Source organism: Oncorhynchus keta, chromosome 18 (genome assembly GCF_023373465.1).
Source record: "Oncorhynchus keta strain PuntledgeMale-10-30-2019 chromosome 18, Oket_V2, whole genome shotgun sequence".
NCBI lineage: Eukaryota > Metazoa > Chordata > Actinopteri > Salmoniformes > Salmonidae > Oncorhynchus > Oncorhynchus keta.
The window spans coordinates 52,505,098-52,526,334 of NC_068438.1; the positions used below are offsets into that span (position 1 = coordinate 52,505,098).

Below are 21,237 nucleotides of genomic sequence, written 5' to 3' on the forward strand. Positions count from 1 at the left end.
CACAATTGGTGGCTGACTAAATCCTTTTTTGCCCCACTGTATGTGTTATTTCATAGTTGTTATTCTACAATGTAGAAAATAGTAAAAAATAAAGAACAACCATTGAATGAGTAGGTGTCCAAACGTTTGACTGGCACTGTATATATATATATTTATATCCCAATGCCCCAGGGCAGTGATTGGGGACATTGCCATGTGTGTCTGGTCACTAAAGATCCCATGTTCCCTTATCGTAAGAGGAGGGGTGTTAACCCTGGTGTCCTGACTAAATTCCCAAGCTGTCCCTCATACCATCACGGTCACCTAATAATCCCCAGCATCCGATTGGTTCATTCCTCTCCCCTGTAACTATTCCCCAGGTCGTTGCTATACCTGGTGTAGTGTGTACCTGGTGTGTGTGTACCTGGTGTAGTGTGTAATGTATCCGTGTGGTGTGTCGAGAGGTGTTGTTGCAGGAAACAGCTAATTGAATTGAAATGGGATTGAGAAGCACATATATATAATTATTTTTTTTTATTTTTATTATTATTATAATTATTTTTGTTGTTGAATTTTACCCCCCTTTTTCTCCACAATTTTCTTGGTGTCCAATTGTTGTAGTAGCTACTATCTTGTCTCATCGCTACAACTCCCGTACGGGCTCGGGAGAGACGAAGGTCGAAAGCCACGCATCCTCTGAAACACAACCCAACCTAAGCCGCACTGCTTCTTGACACAGCGCCATCCAACCCACAGAGCCATCCAAGCCAGCCGCACCAATGTGTCGGAGGAAACACCGTGCACCTGGCCACCTTGGCTAGCGCGCACTGTGCCCGGCCCGCCACAGGAGTCGCTGCTGGTGCGCGATGAGACAAGGACATCCCTACCGGCCTAGCCCTCCCTAACCCGGACGGCGCTCGGCCAATTGTGCGTCGCCCCACGGACCTCCCGGTCGCGGCCGGTTACGACAGAGCCTGGGCGCGAACCCAGGGACTCTGATGGCACAGCTGGCGCTGCAGTACAGCGCCCTTAACCACTGCGCCACCCGGGAGGCCTATATATAATATTCTAAATGTTGTTATTATTGTAGCTGTTGGTTGGGAGCCGCCGTGCGACCACGGGGCTGAGATCTCCTCCTACCTCATAGACCTGGGAGAGAGACAGTCCATCTCTGTCGGACCAGTCACCAAGTATATCATTCAGCATCTGCAACCGGACACCAGCTACAGGTACACACCACACACACACACTACAACAGGTGTGTACACACACACACACACACACACACACACACACACACACACACACACACACACAACACACACTACACTACACCAGGTGTACACACACTACACACCACCACACACACACTACACCAGGTACACACACACCACCACACACTACACCAGGTACACACACACCACCACACACACACTACACCAGGTACACACACACCACCACACACACACTACACCAGGTACACACACACCACCACACACACACCACACCACACCAGGTACAGAGACACTCCTCTAAACCATCTGTCTGGCTCTCCTCCCTACATTCTTCTTTCTTCCTCTCCTCTCTCTCTGTAGGATTCGTATCCAGGCTCTGAACAACCTCGGATCAGGTCCGTTTAGCCACACCTTTAAGTTGAAGACCAAACCTCTCCCTCCCCAGCCCCCCCGGCTAGAGTGTACTGCGTTCAGCCACCAGACCCTCAGGCTGAAGTGGGGTGACGGACCGGCCAAGGCCACGCCCTCAGACGCCCTCCAGTACCAGCTGCAGACGGAGGACAAGAGAGGCAGGTTAGTAGCCTGGTAAAACCCTACAGTATCATTAGTACCAGCTGTAGATGGAGGACAAGAGAGGCAGGTTGGTAGCCTGGTAAAACCCTACAGTATCATTAGTACCAGCTGTAGATGGAGGACAAGAGAGGCAGGTTGGTAGCCTGGTAAAACCTCACAATATCATTAGTACCAGCTGTAGATGGAGGACAAGAGAGGCAGGTTGGTAGCCTGGTAAAACCCTACAGTATCATTAGTACCAGCTGTAGATGGAGGACAAGAGAGGCAGGTTGGTAGCCTGGTAAAACCCTACAGTATCATTAGTACCAGCTGTAGATGGAGGACAAGAGAGGCAGGTTGGTAGCCTGGTAAAACCTCACAATATCATTAGTACCAGCTGTAGATGGAGGACAAGAGAGGCAGGTTGGTAGCCTGGTAAAACCCTACAGTATCATTAGTACCAGCTGTAGATGGAGGACAAGAGAGGCAGGTTGGTAGCCTGGTAAAACCCTACAATATCATTAGTACCAGCTGTAGATGGAGGACAAGAGAGGCAGGTTGGTAGCCTGGTAAAACCCTACAGTATCATTAGTACCAGCTGTAGATGGAGGACAAGAGAGGCAGGTTGGTAGCCTGGTAAAACCTCACAATATCATTAGTACCAGCTGTAGATGGAGGACAAGAGAGGCAGGTTGGTAGCCTGGTAAAACCCTACAGTATCATTAGTACCAGCTGTAGATGGAGGACAAGAGAGGCAGGTTGGTAGCCTGGTAAAACCCTACAGTATCATTAGTACCAGCTGTAGATGGAGGACAAGAGAGGCAGGTTGGTAGCCTGGTAAAACCTCACAATATCATTAGCCTGGAATCTCTGGATGGAAATATATGGTGTGTATATACTATCATTATAAAACAGGTTGTATGAATCCTGGATGCTGATTGGTTGATAGCAGGGAGTTATTCACCACAATTCCCGGGTAATACCCTTTTAACTTCCATTTGAATTATCTACTGTCCCACAGCCCAGCCAGGCAATTTATAAACGTAACAAAGGAGAAGTAGTTCATCTCCATAGCAACCTTGGCTGCTCTTAGAATGTCCATGACAATAGAATAGACAACCAGCCCGTTTGGCGTGCAAACTTCAGAATCTCAAAACTATCAACTAGTTTTTGCCAGGACTAAAGGGAAAGGGGGGATACCTAGTCAGTTGTCCAACTGAATGTGTTCAACTGAAATGTCTTCCTCTCTGAATCAGAGAGGTGCCCAGGATTCTCACAATATCAGAACAATAAATCAACTGGAAGACCGGTGTTAATATGGTGCAGAAAGGTGTTGATATGGTACAGACAGGTGTTGATATGGTGCAGACAGGTGTTGATATGGTACAGAAAGGTGTTGATATGGTGCAGACAGGTGTTGATATGGTACAGAAAGGTGTTGATATGGTGCAGACAGGTGTTGATATGGTGCAGACAGGTGTTGATATGGTACAGAAAGGTGTTGATATGGTGCAGAAAGGTGTTGATATGGTGCAGACAGGTGTTGATATGGGGCAGACAGGTGTTGATATGGGGCAGACAGGTGTTGATATGGTACAGAAAGGTGTTGATATGGTGCAGACAGGTGTTGATATGGTGCAGAAAGGTGTTGATATGGTGCAGAAAGGTGTTGATATGGTGCAGACAGGTGTTGATATGGTGCAGACAGGTGTTGATATGGTGCAGACAGGTGTTGATATGGTGCAGAAAGGTGTTGATATGGTGCAGAAAGGTGTTGATATGGTGCAGACAGGTGTTGATATGGTGCAGACAGGTGTTGATATGGTGCAGACAGGTGTTGATATGGTGCAGACAGGTGTTGATATGGTGCAGAAAGGTGTTGATATGGTGCAGACAGGTGTTGATATGGTGCAGACAGGTGTTGATATGGTGCAGACAGGTGTTGATATGGTGCAGAAAGGTGTTGATATGGTGCAGAAAGGTGTTGATATGGTGCAGACAGGTGTTGATATGGTGCAGACAGGTGTTGATATGGTGCAGACAGGTGTTGATATGGTGCAGAAAGGTGTTGATATGGTGCAGACAGGTGTTGATATGGTGCAGACAGGTGTTGATATGGTGCAGACAGGTGTTGATATGGTGCAGACAGGTGTTGATATGGTGCAGACAGGTGTTGATATGGGGCAGACAGGTGTTGATATGGTACAGAAAGGTGTTGATATGGTGCAGACAGGTGTTGATATGGTGCAGACAGGTGTTGATATGGTACAGAAAGGTGTTGATATGGTGCAGACAGGTGTTGATATGGTGCAGACAGGTGTTGATATGGTGCAGACAGGTGTTGATATGGTACAGAAAGGTGTTGATATGTTACAGAAAGGTGTTAATATGGTGTTGATATGGTGCAGAAAGGTGTTGATATGGTGCAGACAGGTGTTGATATGGTACAGACAGGTGTTGATATGGTGCAGAAAGGTGTTGATATGTTACAGAAAGGTGTTGATATGGTGCAGACAGGTGTTGATATGGTGCAGACAGGTGTTGATATGGTGCAGACAGGTGTTGGTATGGTACAGAAAGGTGTTGATATGTTACAGACAGGTGTTGATATGGTGCAGAAAGGTGTTGATATGGTGCAGACAGGTGTTGATATGGTACAGAAAGGTGTTGATATGTTACAGACAGGTGTTGATATGGTACAGAAAGGTGTTGATATGGTGCAGACAGGTGTTGATATGGTACAGAAAGGTGTTGATATGTTACAGACAGGTGTTGATATGGTGCAGAAAGGTGTTGATATGTTACAGAAAGGTGTTGATATGGTGCAGACAGGTGTTGATATGGTACAGAAAGGTGTTGATATGTTACAGACAGGTGTTGATATGGTGCAGAAAGGTGTTGATATGGTGCAGAAAGGTGTTGATATGGTACAGAAAGGTGTTGATATGGTACAGAAAGGTGTTGATATGTTACAGAAAGGTGTTGATATGGTGCAGACAGGTGTTGATATGGTACAGAAAGGTGTTGATATGTTACAGACAGGTGTTGATATGGTGCAGAAAGGTGTTGATATGTTACAGAAAGGTGTTGATATGGTACAGAAAGGTGTTGATATGGTACAGAAAGGTGTTGATATGGTGCAGACAGGTGTTGATATGGTACAGAAAGGTGTTGATATGGTGCAGACAGGTGTTGATATGGTGCAGACAGGTGTTGATATGGTGCAGACAGGTGTTGATATGTTACAGAAAGGTGTTGATATGGTGCAGACAGGTGTTGATATGGTGCAGAAAGGTGTTGATATGTTACAGAAAGGTGTTGATATGGTGCAGACAGGTGTTGATATGGTGCAGAAAGGTGTTGATATGGTGCAGAAAGGTGTTGATATGGTGCAGAAAGGTGTTGATATGGTGCAGAAAGGTGTTAATATGGGGCAGACAGGTGTTGATATGTTACAGAAAGGTGTTGATATGGTGCAGACAGGTGTTGATATGGTGCAGAAAGGTGTTGATATGTTACAGAAAGGTGTTGATATGGTGCAGACAGGTGTTGATATGGTGCAGAAAGGTGTTGATATGTTACAGAAAGGTGTTGATATGGTGCAGACAGGTGTTGATATGGTGCAGAAAGGTGTTGATATGTTACAGAAAGGTGTTGATATGGTGCAGACAGGTGTTGATATGGTGCAGAAAGGTGTTGATATGTTACAGAAAGGTGTTGATATGGTGCAGACAGGTGTTGATATGGTGCAGAAAGGTGTTGATATGGTACAGAAAGGTGTTGATATGGTGCAGAAAGGTGTTGATATGGTGCAGAAAGGTGTTGATATGGTGCAGACAGGTGTTGATATGGGGCAGACAGGTGTTGATATGGTGCAGAAAGGTGTTGATATGGTGCAGAAAGGTGTTGATATGGTGCAGACAGGTGTTGATATGGTGCAGACAGGTGTTGATATGGTGCAGAAAGGTGTTGATATGGTACAGAAAGGTGTTGATATGGTGCAGAAAGGTGTTGATATGGTGCAGAAAGGTGTTGATATGGTGCAGAAAGGTGTTGATATGGTGCAGAAAGGTGTTGATATGGGGCAGACAGGTGTTGATATGGTACAGAAAGGTGTTGATATGGTGCAGAAAGGTGTTGATATGGTGCAGAAAGGTGTTGATATGGGGCAGACAGGTGTTGATATGGTACAGAAAGGTGTTGATATGGTGCAGACAGGTGTTGATATGGGGCCGCTTTTGAAGCTGCAACCTTCAGTTTTAGTGAAATGTTGGAAATGGTTCCAACTAAATGTGTTGCCATGTTCAAATAAGGAGACTGGCAGACGACCTGTTTCATACTTCTCTCCTTGTCGTCCCCTCTCTCCCCTGCCGTCCCCTCTCTCTCCCCTGCCGTCCCCTCTCTCTCCCCTGCCGTCCCCTCTCTCTCCCCTGCCGTCCCCTCTCTCTCCCCTGCCGTCCTCTCTCTCCCCTGCCGTCCCCTCTCTCCCCTGCCGTCCCCTCTCCCCCTGCCGTCCCCTTTCTCCCCCGCCGTCCCCTCTCTCCCCCGCCGTCCCCTCTCTCCCCCTTCCGTCCCCTCTCTCCCCCTTCCGTCCCCTCTCTCCCCCTTCCGTCCCCTCTCTCCCCTGCCGTCCCCTTTCTCCCCTGCCGTCCCCTCTCTCTCCCCTGCCGTCCCCTCTCTCCCCTGCCGTCCCCTCTCTCCCCTGCCGTCCCCTCTCTCTCCCCTGCCGTCCCCTCTCTCCCCTGCCGTCCCCTCTCTCCCCTGCCGTCCCCTCTCTCTCCCCTGCCGTCCCCTTTCTCCCCTGCCGTCCTCTCTCTCCCCTGCCGTCCCCTCTCTCTCCCCCTGCCGTCCCCTCTCTCTCCCCTGCCGTCCCCTCTCTCTCCCCTGCCGTCCCCTCTCTCTCCCCTGCCGTCCCCTCTCTCTCCCCTGCCGTCCCCTCTCTCTCCCCCTGCCGTCCCCTCTCTCTCCCCTGCCGTCCCCTCTCTCCCCTGCCGTCCCCTCTCTCCCCTGCCGTCCCCTCTCTCCCCTGCCGTCCCCTCTCTCCCCTGCCGTCCTCTCTCTCCCCTGCCGTCCTCTCTCTCCCCTGCCGTCCCCTCTCTCCCCCTGCCGTCCCCTCTCTCCCCCTGCCGTCCCCTCTCTCTCCCCTGCCGTCCCCTCTCTCTCCCCTGCCGTCCCCTCTCTCTCCCCTGCCGTCCCCTCTCTCTCCCCTGCCGTCCCCTCTCTCTCCCCTGCCGTCCCCTTTCTCCCCTGCAGGTTTGTCTCCTTGTACAGAGGGCCCTGCCACACTCACAAAGTCCAGCGACTCAATGAGTGTACCTCGTACATGTTCCGCATCCAGGCCTTCAACGAGGCGGGCCAAGGTCCCTTCTCCACGGTTTACACCTTCACCACCCCCCGCTCGCCCCCCGCCCCTATTAAAGGTACGTCTCTCTTTTCAGCCCCTCTATCCTCCACACGTCCTCTCACCTCACTTCCTGTCCCGTTCTCTCCCATCCTCTCACCTATTCCTGACTCACCTTTCAGCCTCACTGTCCTCAGCATCACTGGTCTCAGCATCACTGTCCTCACCTTTCAGCTTCATTGTCCTCAGCTTCATTGTCCTCACCTTTCAGCCTCATTGTCCTCACCTTTCAGCCTCACTGTCCTCAGCCTCACTGTCCTCAGCTTTCAGCCTCACTGTCCTCAGCCTCACTGTCCTCACCTTTCAGCTTCATTGTCCTCAGCTTCATTGTCCTCACCTTTCAGCCTCATTGTCCTCACCTTTCAGCCTCACTGTCCTCACCTTTCAGCCTCATTGTCCTCACCTTTCAGCCTCACTGTCCTCACCTTTCAGCCTCACTGTCCTCACCTTTCAGCCTCACTGTCCTCACCTTTCAGCTTCATTGTCCTCAGCTTCATTGTCCTCACCTTTCAGCCTCATTGTCCTCACCTTTCAGCCTTATTGTCCTCACTTTTCAGCCTCACTGTCCTCAGCTTTCAGCCTCACTCTCCTCAGCTTCATTGTCCTCACCTTTCAGCCTCATTGTCCTCACCTTTCAGCCTCATTGTCCTCACCTTTTAGCCTCACTGTCCTCAGCCTCACTGTCCTCAGCTTTCAGCCTCATTGTCCTCACCTTTCAGCCTCATTGTCCTCAGCCTCACTGTCCTCACCTTTCAGACTCATTGTCCTCACCTTTCAGCCTCATTGTCCTCACCTCACTGTCCTCACCTTCAGCCTCATTGTCCTCAGCCTCACTGTCCTCACCTTTCAGCCTCATTGTCCTCAGCTTCATTGTCCTCACCTTTCAGCCTCATTGTCCTCACCTTTCAGCCTCACTGTCCTCAGCCTCACTGTCTCAGCCTCACTGTCCTCACCGTTCAGCCTCACTGTCCTCACCTTTCAGCCTCATTGTCCTCACCTTTCAGCCTTAATCTTTGAGCGTGTTTTACTCTCTCTCTGTAGCTCCCAGAGTGGAGCGTGTGGAGGACATGTCTTCAGTCTGTGAGGTGAGCTGGGAGCCCCTGCTGCCCATGAAGGGAGACCCCATCATCTACACGGTGCAAAGCATGATGGGTAACTCTGAGTACAAACAGGTAAGAAGAATGAGAAGGGATGTGATTTATGTAACACTGGATGGGGGGTGGGGAAACTCATCGTTATTTCACTTTCTCTGGTCAAAGGAGTGACAACATGAATTGGTACATGAGGCTAAAATAATGCAGTGTGACTTGAGTTTCACCATCAGCTGGAAGACTGAGTCAGGTGAGAGAGCAGAGGGGACAGAGAGTCAGGTGAGAGAGCAGAGGGGACAGAGAGTCAGGTGAGAGAGCAGAGGGGACAGAGAGTCAGGTGAGAGAGCAGAGGGACAGAGAGTCAGGTGAGAGAGCAGAGGGACAGAGAGTCAGGTGAGAGAGCAGAGGGACAGAGAGTCAGGTGAGAGAGCAGAGGGGACAGAGAGTCAGGTGAGAGAGCAGAGGGGACAGAGAGTCAGGTGAGAGAGCAGAGGGGACAGAGAGTCAGGTGAGAGAGCAGAGGGGACAGAGAGTCAGGTGAGAGAGCAGAGGGGACAGAGAGTCAGGTGAGAGAGCAGAGGGGACAGAGAGTCAGGTGAGAGAGCAGAGGGGACAGAGAGTCAGGTGAGAGAGCAGAGGGGACAGAGAGTCAGGTGAGAGAGCAGAGGGACAGAGAGTCAGGTGAGAGAGCGGAGGGACAGAGAGTCAGGTGAGAGAGCGGAGGGACAGAGAGTCAGGTGAGAGAGCGGGGGAACAGAGAGTCAGGTGAGAGAGCGGAGGGACAGAGAGTCAGGTGGGAGAGCGGAGGGACAGAGAGTCAGGTGAGAGACAGCGGAGGGGACAGAGAGTCAGGTGAGAGAGCGGGGGACAGAGAGTCAGGTGAGAGAGCGGGGGGACAGAGAGTCAGGTGAGAGAGCGGAGGGACAGAGAGTCAGGTGAGAGAGCGGTGGGACAGAGAGTCAGGTGAGAGAGCGGAGGGACAGAGAGTCAGGTGAGAGTGGAGGGACAGAGAGTCAGGTGAGAGAGCGGAGGGACAGAGAGTCAGGTGAGAGAGCAGAGGGACAGGTGAGAGAGCGGAGGGACAGAGAGTCAGGTGAGAGAGCGGAGAGACAGAGAGTCAGGTGAGAGAGCAGAGGGACAGAGAGTCAGGTGAGAGAGCAGAGGGACAGAGAGTCAGGTGAGAGAGCAGAGAGTCAGGTGAGAGAGCGGAGGGACAGAGAGTCAGGTGAGAGAGCGGAGGGACAGAGAGTCAGGTGAGAGAGCGGAGGGACAGAGAGTCAGGTGAGAGAGCGGAGGGACAGAGAGTCAGGTGGGAGAGCAGAGGGATAGAGAGTCAGGTGAGAGAGCAGAGGGACAGAGAGTCAGGTGAGAGAGCAGAGGGACAGAGAGTCAGGTGGGAGAGCAGAGGGACAGAGAGTCAGGTGGGAGAGCAGAGGGACAGAGAGTCAGGTGGGAGAGCAGAGGGACAGAGAGTCAGGTGGGAGAAAGGAGGGACAGTGAGTCAGGTGAGAGAGCGGAGGGACAGAGAGTCAGGTGGGAGAGCAGAAGGACAGAGAGTCAGGTGGGAGAGCAGAAGGGCAGAGAGTCAGGTGGGAGAGCGGAGGGACAGAGAGTCAGGTGGGAGAGCGGAGGGACAGAGAGTCAGGTGGGAGAGCGGAGGGACAGAGAGTCAGGTGGGAGAGCGGAGGGACAGAGAGTCAGGTGAGAGAGCAGAGGGACAGAGAGTCAGGTGAGAGAGCAGAGAGTCAGGTGAGAGAGCAGAGAGTCAGGTGAGAGAGCGGACTGACCATCAACAAATGATCTATTCCCAGCGTGATCATATCCCAAAACATTTACATAATTTCAAAATGATCTGAGAAGAACTGCATTGGCAGGGCAATTCAAGCGTAGCCGATATGCAGTGACAATGTACTGGTCTTATAGCCTACTGCACAAACCTCACTGCTACAGAACTGTGTTTAATAGCTTAATGTTGCAATAGGCTTACGGTTTTAAGTCACGTTTAATAAAATAAATACAAAAAAAAAAAAGAAGAAATCCAAGCGGTAGATCTTGGCTTGCATCAGAAAGTGTTCTTGACCACTCTGCTGTACAACTACATTATGCAAATCACAGACAAAATAGATGGAGGTTATCCGTTGTGCCAGTTAGCGCAGCTGTAGGAGATCTTTATCAGGCCGAATGGTGATTCCTCTGTCTAAATGCATCGTTATGATTACTGATGTTGATCCCTGAGGAGACCCCAGGTGTCTAGCCTTCCTCTCCATCCCTCTCAGCAGTAACTCTTAGCAGGCCAACCTGGGGTAATGGCGGGCTTAGCAGTAACTCTTAGCAGGCCAACCTGGGGTAATGGTGGGCTCAGCAGTAACTCTTAGCAGGCCAACCTGGGGTAATGGTGGGCTCAGCAGTAACTCTTAGCAGGCCAACCTGGGGTAATGGTGGGCTTAGCAGTAACTCTTAGCAGGCCAACCTGGGGTAATGGTGGGCTCAGCAGTAACTCTTAGCAGGCCAACCTGGGGTAATGGTGGGCTCAGCAGTAACTCTTAGCAGGCCAACCTGGGGTAATGGTGGGCTCAGCAGTAACTCTTAGCAGGCCAACCTGGGGTAATGGCGGGCTTAGCAGTAACTCTTAGCAGGCCAACCTGGGGTAATGGTGGGCTCAGCAGTAACTCTTAGCAGGCCAACCTGGGGTAGTGGTGGGCTCAGCAGTAACTCTTAGCAGGCCAACCTGGGGTAATGGTGGGCTCAGCAGTAACTCTTAGCAGGCCAACCTGGGGTAGTGGTGGGCTCAGCAGTAACTCTTAGCAGGCCAACCTGGGGTAGTGGTGGGCTCAGCAGTAACTCTTAGCAGGCCAACCTGGGGTAGTGGTGGGCTCAGCAGTAACTCTTAGCAGGCCAACCTGGGGTAGTGGTGGGCTCAGCAGTAACTCTTAGCAGGCCAACCTGGGGTAGTGGTGGGCTCAGCAGTAACTCTTAGCAGGCCAACCTGGGGTAGGGAGAGAGGCGAGAGACCGCAACCCGACCAAGCCAACTCAAGCTTTAGTAGACTTAATAGCTGCCATAGCTAGGTTATTTATCATCAATATGTCTCCGTAGGACCTGTCTTGACTGCATGAAACCAGGAGAAGTTCAGCTAGCTAGCGTTAGCTTGCTAGGCTAATTGAGGCTGTAGCGCGTCCTACAGTTACAAACAACAACTCCATCCAGAATATGAAGTAGCAGCCTTCCTGTTGTCTTAGTCATTGTAGCCCAACCTTCTCTTTAACTTTTATTCCATCTTCCATTGGTTAGATATCTCCTAACTTTTGCCACACGCGGAGCGAGTCTCTGTCTGTAGCCTGTTGCCACTTTGATGACTCATGATTGGCCAACAGGCTTCACGCGCCACTGTCCTGAAAAGCAAGATGGTAGCATTTCCTCTATAGCGGCAGTGGTGTTGGGGGATCTGAGTGGGCAACTTCCAGACAAGTCCGTTAAAATTCAGACATACCCGAGGCCCGTGACAATCGTGTCAGATGCGACCCAGACCCGTGGATCTGGACCCGCTCGGGTCCCGGATTGGGTCTCGGGTATTGGAGTACAGGTGGATCCGTGAAGGCCTCTAGTATTTGTCTATCGGCTACATATGCAGTACCGGTCCAAAGTTTTAGAATACCTACTCATTCAAGGGTTTTTCTTTTTACTATTTTCCACATTGTAGAATAATAGTGAAGACATCAAAACTATGAAATAACACATATGGAATCATGTAGTAACCAGAAAAAAGTGTTACACAAAATATATGTTATATTCTTCAAATAGACACCCTTTGCCTGGTTTACAACCATTGAATCTGTATGTTTGGACCATGACGGTTTCCAATCTAAGGTAACGCCAAGTAATTTAGTCTCCTCCACTTGTTCAACAGCCACACCATTCATTACCAGGTTTAGCTGAGGTCTAGAACTTAGGGAATGATTCGTACCAAATACAATGCTCTTAGAGATGTTCAGGGACCAGTTTATTACTGGCCACCCAATCCAAAACAGACCGCAACTCTTTAAGGGTTTTAGTGACTTCATTAGCTGTGGTGGCTGACACGTATAGGGTTGAATCATCAGCATACGTGGACACACCAGCTTTGTTTAATGCCAGTGGCAGGTCATTGGTAAAAAAAAATAAAAAATAGAAAAGATTAGAGGGCCAAGAGAGCTGCCCTGCGGTACACCATTACAGAGAAGGTTCCATTAAAGAAAGCCCTCCGAGTTCTATTAGATAGATGGATCCGAATCCACAATATGGCAGAGGTTGAAAAGCCACAACAGTAATGGCTATGGTAATGGTGGTCTCAGAGGCTGCTGGCTGACGCTAATCTGCCTGTTATATGACAACCAAATTAAATAAGGAAGCTGTATGTGTCTGCCATTTAACACAGAGCTTTTGTCCTTTCATCACTCTATCCAATCACAGGCCTCCAAGCTACTGAGGCAGACCATGTCTTCTGTCTCCCTCCTACTTCCTGTGTATTCACCTCCCTTTCCTCTCTACCTCTCTCTTTCCTGTATCAATTCAATTCAAATGGATTTATTGCCATGGGAAACATATGTTAACATTTCCAAAGCAAGTGAAATAGATAATAAACAGAAGGTGGTCCTTCTGTGGCTCAGTTGGTAGAGCATGGCGCTTGTAACGCCAGGGTAGTGGGTTCGATTCCCGGGACCACCCATACGTAGAATGTATGCACACATGTAAGTCGCTTTGGATAAAAGCGTCAGCTAAATGTCATATATTATTATATTATATTATATTAATACAAATTTACAGTAAACATTACACTCACAAAAGTTCCAAAGGAATAGAGACATTACAAATGTCATATTAAGTCTGTATACAGTGTTGTAATGATGGGCAAATAGTTAAATTACAAAAGGGAAAATATATAAATATGGATTGTATTTACAATGGTGTTTGTTCTTCACTGGTTGTCCTTTTCTTTTCGCTGTCTCTTTCTCTCGCTGTCTCCTCTCTCTCTCTGTCTCCTCTCTCTCTCTGTCTCCTCTCTCGCTGTCTCCTCTCTCTCTCTCTGTCTCCTCTCTCTCTCGCTGTCTCCTCTCTCTCGCTGTCTTCTCTCTCTCTCTCGCTCTCTCCCTCCCTCTCTCGCTGTCTCCTCTCTCTCTCCTCTCTCTCCCTCCCTCTCTCGCTGTCTCCTCTCTCCCTCTCTCTCGCTGCCTCCTCTCTCTCGCTGTCTCCTCGCTCTCTCCCTCCCTCTCTCTCGCTGTCTCTCTTCTCCAGGTGTAAAAAGGCTCTTCCATCTTGTACCAGGTGTATTCTAACCTCTCTCTCTCCCTCTCTCTCGTCCAGGTGTATAAAGGTTCTGCTACGACCTACCAGATGCCCGGCCTGCAGCCCAACAGTGAGTACCGCTTCAGGGTGTGTGCCATCCGCCAGTGCCAGGATGCTCCAGAGCTGAGTGGTCCCTACAGCCCCACGGTGACGCTCTCCCCCCAGCGCAGTGAGCTGTCAGCGGGCAGTGTGAGCAGTGTGGGCCCCCGGGCTGGAGCTGACCCCGCCAGGCCCTTAACAGATGAGCAGTGGGCTGCTCTCATCATCATGCTCTGCGCAGTCATCTCCATCCTCATCGCTTTCATCATCCAGTACTTTGTTATCAAGTGAGCTTGTATCTCCCTTGTCCTTCTCCTCCGTCTCCTCCTCCCCAGTTCCTCCCTTGTCCTTCTCCTCCAAGCTGCAGGGTTACAGCTTTAATTTCCTGTTGATGTTGTAGTTTATTTCTGTTGTCACCTCTGGGTTGATTATGATTAGCACCGGTGAGGGAGTCCAGGAGGCAGGAAGTCCAGAGGAAATGATAGCGTCCTGTCTTCCCCCTCCCTAACCTCCCTTTACAGAAGCCTCTCAATGTTTAACAAGACACCGCTGTGTTTCGTTACCCTGCACAGAATAGAGTACCACATTATGAGTCATAATTACCCATAACACCTAGAGGTCAAACAGGGAAATGGTTCCAATTGTTTTTTTGTTTTTTTCACATAGTGGATTTTTAGAAACACTTAAAATAAGGGCTGTGTTTGCGTGGAGGCTTGCCCTGTTGTGCCGTTTTGATAACCCCTCTCGTTCAGACAGAGTGACTTTCGTCAATATATTCACCTTTATTTACCCTGCAAAACGTAAATGCTAATTAGCTGCTAATGTGGCTATCATAAAGAACTACAAATACCATGATGATCTGGACGAGACTGCCGAATCTAATTAACTATCTATTGTTAGCTTAAATGTAGTAATGAATAAATTGGCAAAAAAATAATAATAAATGGACAATTCTGACAACTGTCTTGTGCAAGTTTTTAAATTGACCCAAAACACCTGTTAGCTACGGTGTCAGCTGGAGATGACGTGCAGGAGCATGCTGGGATTTTTTGTCATTTTGCATGTTGTCTACTTTGATGCTAGTTAGCATTTTCACATCTGAGAGTAAAATGGAGCCGAAATATATTGATAAAAGTCCTAGAGAAATGTACAGGGTTATCAAAAATGTCCCGCCGGGCTAAGCCGACACAAAACACAGCCCTTCGTTTGAAGTGTTTCTAAAAATTACAAAAAAAAACCTATGAACGGTGGAAATACTATTGGAACCATTTCCCTGTTTGACCGCTAGGTTTTATGGGTATTGGTATTGTGACACCTCCACCGTGAGGCTCTATACTTCATTGTGATTGGTTAACCTGTACAGAATGGATAATGAAGGAGCAGGGTTTTACAGTTAACAGATAAATTTCACTCACCATGTACGTGTCTAGATGATTCATTTATTTATATCGGTGGTTAAAAGGGTCCAGTATGAAACTATGTTTAGTATATAGGTTTATATTATATAGCATATGTGCTGTTTGGACCTGGGACCTGATCTGGCCAGTGTTTTGCACAGAAACGCACGATACACAGGTGTAGGTGTAACTCTTAGCAGGCCCAGCAGTAACTCTTAGCAGGCCAACCTGGGGTAATGGTGGGCTCAGCAGTAACTCTTAGCAGGCCAACCTGGGGTAATGGTGGGCTCAGCAGTAACTCTTAGCAGGCCAACCTGGGGTAATGGTGGGCTCAGCAGTAACTCTTAGCAGGCCAACCTGGGGTAATGGTGGGCTCAGCAGTAACTCTTACTTAGCAGGCCAACCTGGGGTAGTGGTGGGGTAATGGTGGGGTAATGGTGGGCGACGTGCTCGCGGGAAATGGGAAGCTGGGAAACGGTACGTCTGTGACAGGATCAATAAGATTCAAGCTGGCTTTGATAGGCTTGCTGACGTCGCTTATAATAAAGTTAGCTAGGTTAACGTTGACAAATATGGTCAGACTAGCTACATTTATCCAAATTGATACGGTTGTAATTGTCAGAAACCAAAATCTTGTTGTCATTTGTTTTGGTTGGAAAAGGTTTTCAGGTACAGTGGTGAAACGTCTCAACTCGAGTAACATCATTTTCTCAAGAGTTTCCCCGCGTGTAAGTCCGACTTGAATCTAAGTCCGACTTGAATCTAAGTCCGACTTGAATCTAAGTCCGACTTGAATCTAAGTCCGACTTGAATCTAAGTCCGACTTGAATCTAAGTCCGACTTGAATCTAAGTCCGACTTGAATCTAAGTCCGACTTGAATCTAAGTCCGACTTGAATCTAAGTCCGACTTGAATCTAAGTCCGACTTGAATCTAAGTCCGACTTGAATTTAAGTCCGACTTGAATTTAAGTCCGACTTGAATTTAAGTCCGACTTGAATTTAAGTCCGACTTGAATTTAAGTCCGACTTGAATTTAAGTCCGACTTGAATTTAAGTCCGACTTGAATTTAAGTCCGACTTGAAGGTCATTCAAGTGAAATTTCCAAACTGTGAACTGGGAACTTCCGATAACTCCGATTAGCATGTGAACACAGCAACAGTTTAAGGAAGTGGCTGGGCGAGTGGGTGGGGGGGAGGTCAGAGGTCAGGTGTACCACAGAGATACCTAGGAAGGGGGAAGTGGCCACCACGCCTTCTGTAGTTTATATAAAGGGTTAAATAGAGAGGAAGAATATATATCCAATTCTTGTTTGCATTATAGAATGTTCATTTAGCACTTTCTGATTTTGTTGATGTTCAGAGGGGCGTAGGGACGCAGAAGTTGACTGGAGAAATGGTAGTATATTTTTGTATAGTGAAGACACAAGGACATGTTAGTTGTTGGGAGAAGTTAATCGCTCAGAAGTAGAGTTTAGGGGAAAATAAAACACATAAAACCAAACTAACACAATGATGATGATGAATAATTCTAATTATTTTTACTATCATATAGTTATACTGTAGCTTGTATTCACAATCATGCAGAATATTTTTTGTTTTTTGTTCTTCTGCACAAAACATGTACTTCGCTTACTATATCCATATTCTCTGTGTTTTTGTGTGTTTTTTTTTCACTACTTAATTTTGCACCTTAAGTGAAAGAGGAAACCTTGACTGAATGTGTCTTGGTTTTGTTATCCATTTTATAGAACTACGTATTTTCAGATTGTACCAAGCCCTACTGGTGTTTTGGGTGTTTTAAAAAGTTCCAGTACCTAACCACATGACGCGTTGTCATAGTAACAACAGATGGTTTTTCTCCCGATGGTTTCAGACCGGTTTGTTGTTTTCAGAGGATTAAAGAAAACAAAAACTTGGATGCATTTTCTTAATTTCTCTTTTTTTTTATTTTTATTTTTTTTTTATTTTTTAGAAAACACATTTTGTTTTTTGTTTATTTTATTTTTTTTAGCAATATTGATTTGATGTTATCTAACCTATAATACGTATAGTATCAATCATGATGAAATTAAATAGTTGTATTTGGAGGATATCAACGTTTCTGATTTATTTTTTGATTTCTTTACATCAGAGTCATTCATGTGAATATCTATTTTTTTATAAGATTGACGTATATGGTATTATAACCGATGTCCAGAGGAAATAAGAAAACACCTACGTGGCTAAATAATCATAAACCATAAATGAGTCAAAACCACCGCAGATCAGAACTGTGTTTAACTCGTACTTCCTGTTGATCTAAAGTTTGGCCTTTTTTTTTTTTTTGCGGACACACACTTCCTTCACGCCATTTCACCCGGTGCGTCACGGGGTCGTAGATTTCAGCGGCGCCGTATGGGTGCACACAGTATAGACCCAGCTGAGCACTCGCTCAAGTCTGGATGGTGGAATCTATTCAACGCGCCCGCTACAGGTTTACTAGTGCAGGGAGGACACTGCACACATTTTTTAAAATGAAAAAAAAAAAATCACATTTAAACCACTTGTCTTTCCTCCAGTATTGTCTTGTGATGGATCTTGCGGTTTCATCGGGGAAGTAAACAAAATGGCGTCGCTGGTATTCACGTTATGTTTTGCTTATTTCATGCAGCCACAGAATAAAAAGAAGCTAAATCAACCATTATTTTTGTATTTGAATTTCATTGTTTAAAGTTGAGAGATAACAGTCACTCAAAGTAAGGGAATGTTCAATGAGGCTGGGTGTTTTAAGTCCTCCTCCAGGATAATACGGTGTAGTTGGTAGATGATATACGGTGTAGTTGGTAGATGATACGGTGTAGTTGGTAGATGATACGGTGTAGTTGGTAGATGATACGGTGTAGCGGTGTAGATGATACGTTGGTAGTGATGCGGTGTAGTTGGTAGATTGGTAGATACGGTGGTAGATGATACGGTGTAGCTGGTAGATGATACGGTGTAGTTGTTGGTAGGTAGATGATACGGTGTAGTTAGGTAGAGCTGGTAGATGATACGGTGTAGTTGGTAGATGATACGGTGTAGTTGGTAGATGATACGGTGTAGTTGGTAGATGATACGGTGTAGTTGGTAGATGATACGGTGTAGATGGTAGATGATACGGTGTAGTTGGTAGATGATACGGTGTAGTTGGTAGATGATACGGTGTAGTTGGTAGATGATACGGTGTAGTTGGTAGATGATACGGTGTAGTTGGTAGATGATACGGTGTAGCTGGTAGATGATACGGTGTAGTTGGTAGATGAGATGGTAGATGATACGTGTAGTTGGTGGATAGATGATTGGTAGATGATACGGTGTAGTTGGTAGATGATACGGTGTAGTTGGTAGATGATACGGTGTAGATGGTAGATGATACGGTGTAGATGATACGGTGTAGATGGTAGATGATACGGTGTAGTTGGTAGGTGTAGAGATGATACGAGATGGTAGATGATACGGTGTAGTTGGTAGATGATACGGTGTAGTTGGTAGATGATACGGTGTAGTGGTAGATGATACGGTGTAGTTGGTAGATGATACGGTGTAGATGGTAGATGATACGGTGTAGTTAGATGATACGGTGTAGAGATGATACGGTGTAGTTGGTAGATGATACGGTGTAGATGGTAGATGGTGATGATAGATGGTAGATGATACGGTGTAGATGATGGTGTAGTTGGTAGATGATACGGTGTAGTTGGTAGATGATACGGTGTAGATGGTAGATGATACGGTGTAGTTGGTAGATGATACGGTGTAGTTGGTAGATGATACGGTGTAGTTGGTAGATGATACGGTGTAGATGGTAGATGATACGGTGTAGATGATAATTTATACGGTAGTTGGTACGGTGTAGTTGGTAGATGATACGGTGTAGATGATGATACGGTGTAGTTGGTAGATGATACGGTGTAGCTGGTAGATGATACGGTGTAGTTGGTAGATGATACGGTGTAGTTGGTAGATGATACGGTGTAGCTGGTAGATGATACGGTGTAGTTGGTAGATTATACGGTGTAGATGGTAGATGATAGGTATGATACGGTGTAGTTGGTAGATGATGATACGGTGTAGTTGGTAGATGATACGGTAGATGATAGATGATACGGTGTAGTTGGTAGATGATACGGTGTAGTGGTAGATGATACGGTGTAGTTGGTAGATGATACGGTGTAGTTGGTAGATGATATTGGTAGATGATACGGTGTAGATGGTAGTATACGGTGTAGTTGGTAGATGATACGGTGTAGATGGTAGATGATACGGTGTAGTTGGTAGATGATACGGTGTAGTTGGTAGATGATACGGTGTAGTTGGTAGATGATACGGTGTAGTTGGTAGATGATACGGTGTAGTTGGTAGATGATACGGTGTAGTTGGTAGATGATACGGTGTAGTTGGTAGATGATACGGTGTAGTTGGTAGATGATACGGTGTAGTTGGTAGATGATACGGTGTAGTTGGTAGATGATACGGTGTAGTTGGTAGATGATACGGTGTAGCTGGTAGATGTAGTTGGTAGATGATACGGTGTAGTTGGTAGATGATACGGTGTAGCTGGTAGATGATACGGTGTAGTTGGTAGATGATACGGTGTAGATGGTAGATGATACGGTGTAGTTGGTAGATGATACGGTGTAGTTGGTAGATGATACGGTGTAGATGGTAGATGATACGGTGTAGATGGTAGATGATACGGTGTAGTTGGTAGATGATACGGTGTAGATGATACGGTGTAGTTGGTAGATGATACGGTAGATGATAGTTGGGTAGATGATACGGTGTAGATGATACGGTTGGTAGATGATACGGTGTAGATGGTAGATGATACGGTGTAGATGGTAGATGATACGGTGTAGATGGTAGATGATACGGTGTAGATGGTAGATGATACGGTGTAGATGGTAGATGATACGGTGTAGCTGGTAGATGATACGGTGTAGTTGGTAGATGATACGGTGTAGATGGTAGATGATACGGTGTAGCTGGTAGATGATACGGTGTAGTTGCCCTCCTACAAATAGAAGACCAAGGACATCCGAAATCCATCAGTTTAACAAATGAAGTAACGCTGAAACCGAATGTGTGTGTGTGTGAGAAAGAATCTAATTGACACATAGTCTAATTCAATTACGTAAATTCCAAAATACTGACATTTTAATCGATAACAAATTACATGACCTTCCCCTTGAATTCTATCAAATAAAATACTGAAGCCTTTTCAAATATACGAGGTAAACTGAGAACCATTGACAACCCGATGACACAAGTCTCTGAAAAGGATTAGGGAAAGGCTCAGTTAATCTGATTTTGTTCAATCGAAACACCAATCATTTAATCCCTGTGATTGACAGGTATAATTGCATGTTGACTAACCAAATCTCAGAGAAATTAGATGATAAATCTAGTCATAATTAGTTTCATATATTTAATTCAGTTAAATTTAGTAGATCGACTTAATAGCAGCAACCATTAACTTTTTTTTTGGTTAGCTAGCAAGCTAAACTTGACGTTACACACCCGTTGACATTGGGGACCACATTATTTTCCAGCCACTCTGTAGCTAGCACGTTGAACAACGTGGACGCGCGTCGGACAGTCCTTGCACTTTGAAACCCACACAGGCACCCGTTACGTATAACTCCGCCCACCGGGTAAAAATGGCATGAAAATGAGTATGAGTCCCTCTTTTTTTTTTTTTTTTCCCCCTCTGTGTGTTCCAAGTCTTTGTGACCGATTGCCGAGTTATGAGAGCTAATCAATGTAGTCTGTGATCAGGCATCTTGTGTTGTGTTTTGTTATGGACAAATATGATTCTGGCTGTTGCAACCATTATAAATATGATGATGATGATACAGGTAGGTACTTTGCAAACGTTTTTGTGGGGAGGGGGGATGATTACATTGATTTGGTCGACCAGGCATCTTTTGATTTCTGATGTCTTAATTCTTTTTTGTCATTTTAAAAGAATAAAATTCCTTTTTTTTTTTTTTATAGTGATTGCATTGTAACACCTCAGCGTGGTGGCATTATCAAACTACTGGGCTGAGGGAGAGAAAGAAGAAACAAAACGCTACAACAAAACAAACAAATAATTAAAATATGCACAAAAATAAAAAGAGACCATTTTTATGTAATTTTAATGTTTGCAAGTTACCTCATAACACCGTACATTCCAAAATGAAAATTTGTTATACTATAA

General features: G+C 46.6%; 1 protein-coding gene and 3 long non-coding RNA genes across 29 annotated transcripts in view; 3 read left to right on the forward strand and 1 right to left on the reverse strand.

Moving 5' to 3' along the window:
• The window catches only part of fndc3a (fibronectin type III domain containing 3A), a 172,868-nt gene extending 155,759 nt beyond the window's left edge, over window positions 1-17,109 (forward strand). Inside the window, exons 21-25 of one of the 16 annotated variants that reach the window (XM_052468767.1) lie at window positions 1,070-1,208; window positions 1,575-1,787; window positions 7,020-7,186; window positions 8,209-8,339; window positions 13,599-17,109. In XM_052468767.1, the coding sequence (XP_052324727.1) occupies window positions 1,070-1,208; window positions 1,575-1,787; window positions 7,020-7,186; window positions 8,209-8,339; window positions 13,599-13,910 (962 nt within the window). In that variant the 3' untranslated portion in view covers window positions 13,911-17,109. Of the gene's footprint in view, window positions 1-1,069; window positions 1,209-1,574; window positions 2,263-2,323; window positions 2,910-7,019; window positions 7,187-8,208; window positions 8,340-13,598 lie in introns of those variants that run through there. The other 15 variants (XR_008069162.1, XR_008069163.1, XR_008069157.1 and 12 more) reach the window with 15 other exon arrangements.
• LOC127908984 (uncharacterized) lies at window positions 2,957-6,189 on the forward strand. Of its 5 annotated transcripts, none has more exons than XR_008069384.1 (6): window positions 2,957-3,075; window positions 3,286-3,327; window positions 3,391-3,432; window positions 3,601-3,684; window positions 5,544-5,627; window positions 5,817-6,189. It is a non-coding gene; the product is annotated as an uncharacterized LOC127908984 (long non-coding RNA). The 5 variants fall into 5 exon arrangements; XR_008069385.1 differs by lacking the exon at window positions 3,601-3,684 and adding an exon at window positions 3,790-3,873; XR_008069387.1 differs by lacking the exons at window positions 3,391-3,432; window positions 3,601-3,684 and adding an exon at window positions 3,895-3,957 and having other exon boundaries at window positions 3,286-3,348; window positions 5,502-5,627.
• LOC127908973 (uncharacterized) lies at window positions 10,045-15,374 on the reverse strand. 7 transcript variants are annotated; one of them, XR_008069352.1, is made up of 5 exons: window positions 15,245-15,374; window positions 10,987-11,115; window positions 10,901-10,943; window positions 10,729-10,857; window positions 10,045-10,685 (listed from the first exon to the last, which is right to left on the reverse strand). It is a non-coding gene; the product is annotated as an uncharacterized LOC127908973 (long non-coding RNA). The 7 variants fall into 7 exon arrangements; XR_008069351.1 differs by having other exon boundaries at window positions 10,901-10,986; window positions 11,030-11,158; XR_008069350.1 differs by having other exon boundaries at window positions 10,901-10,986; window positions 11,030-11,201.
• A 1,249-nt stretch (window positions 17,110-18,358) lies between the features above and the next one.
• LOC127908963 (uncharacterized) lies at window positions 18,359-19,789 on the forward strand. Its single transcript, XR_008069221.1, has 3 exons — window positions 18,359-18,460; window positions 19,272-19,510; window positions 19,545-19,789. It is a non-coding gene; the product is annotated as an uncharacterized LOC127908963 (long non-coding RNA).
• Window positions 19,790-21,237: the final 1,448 nt, after the last annotated feature.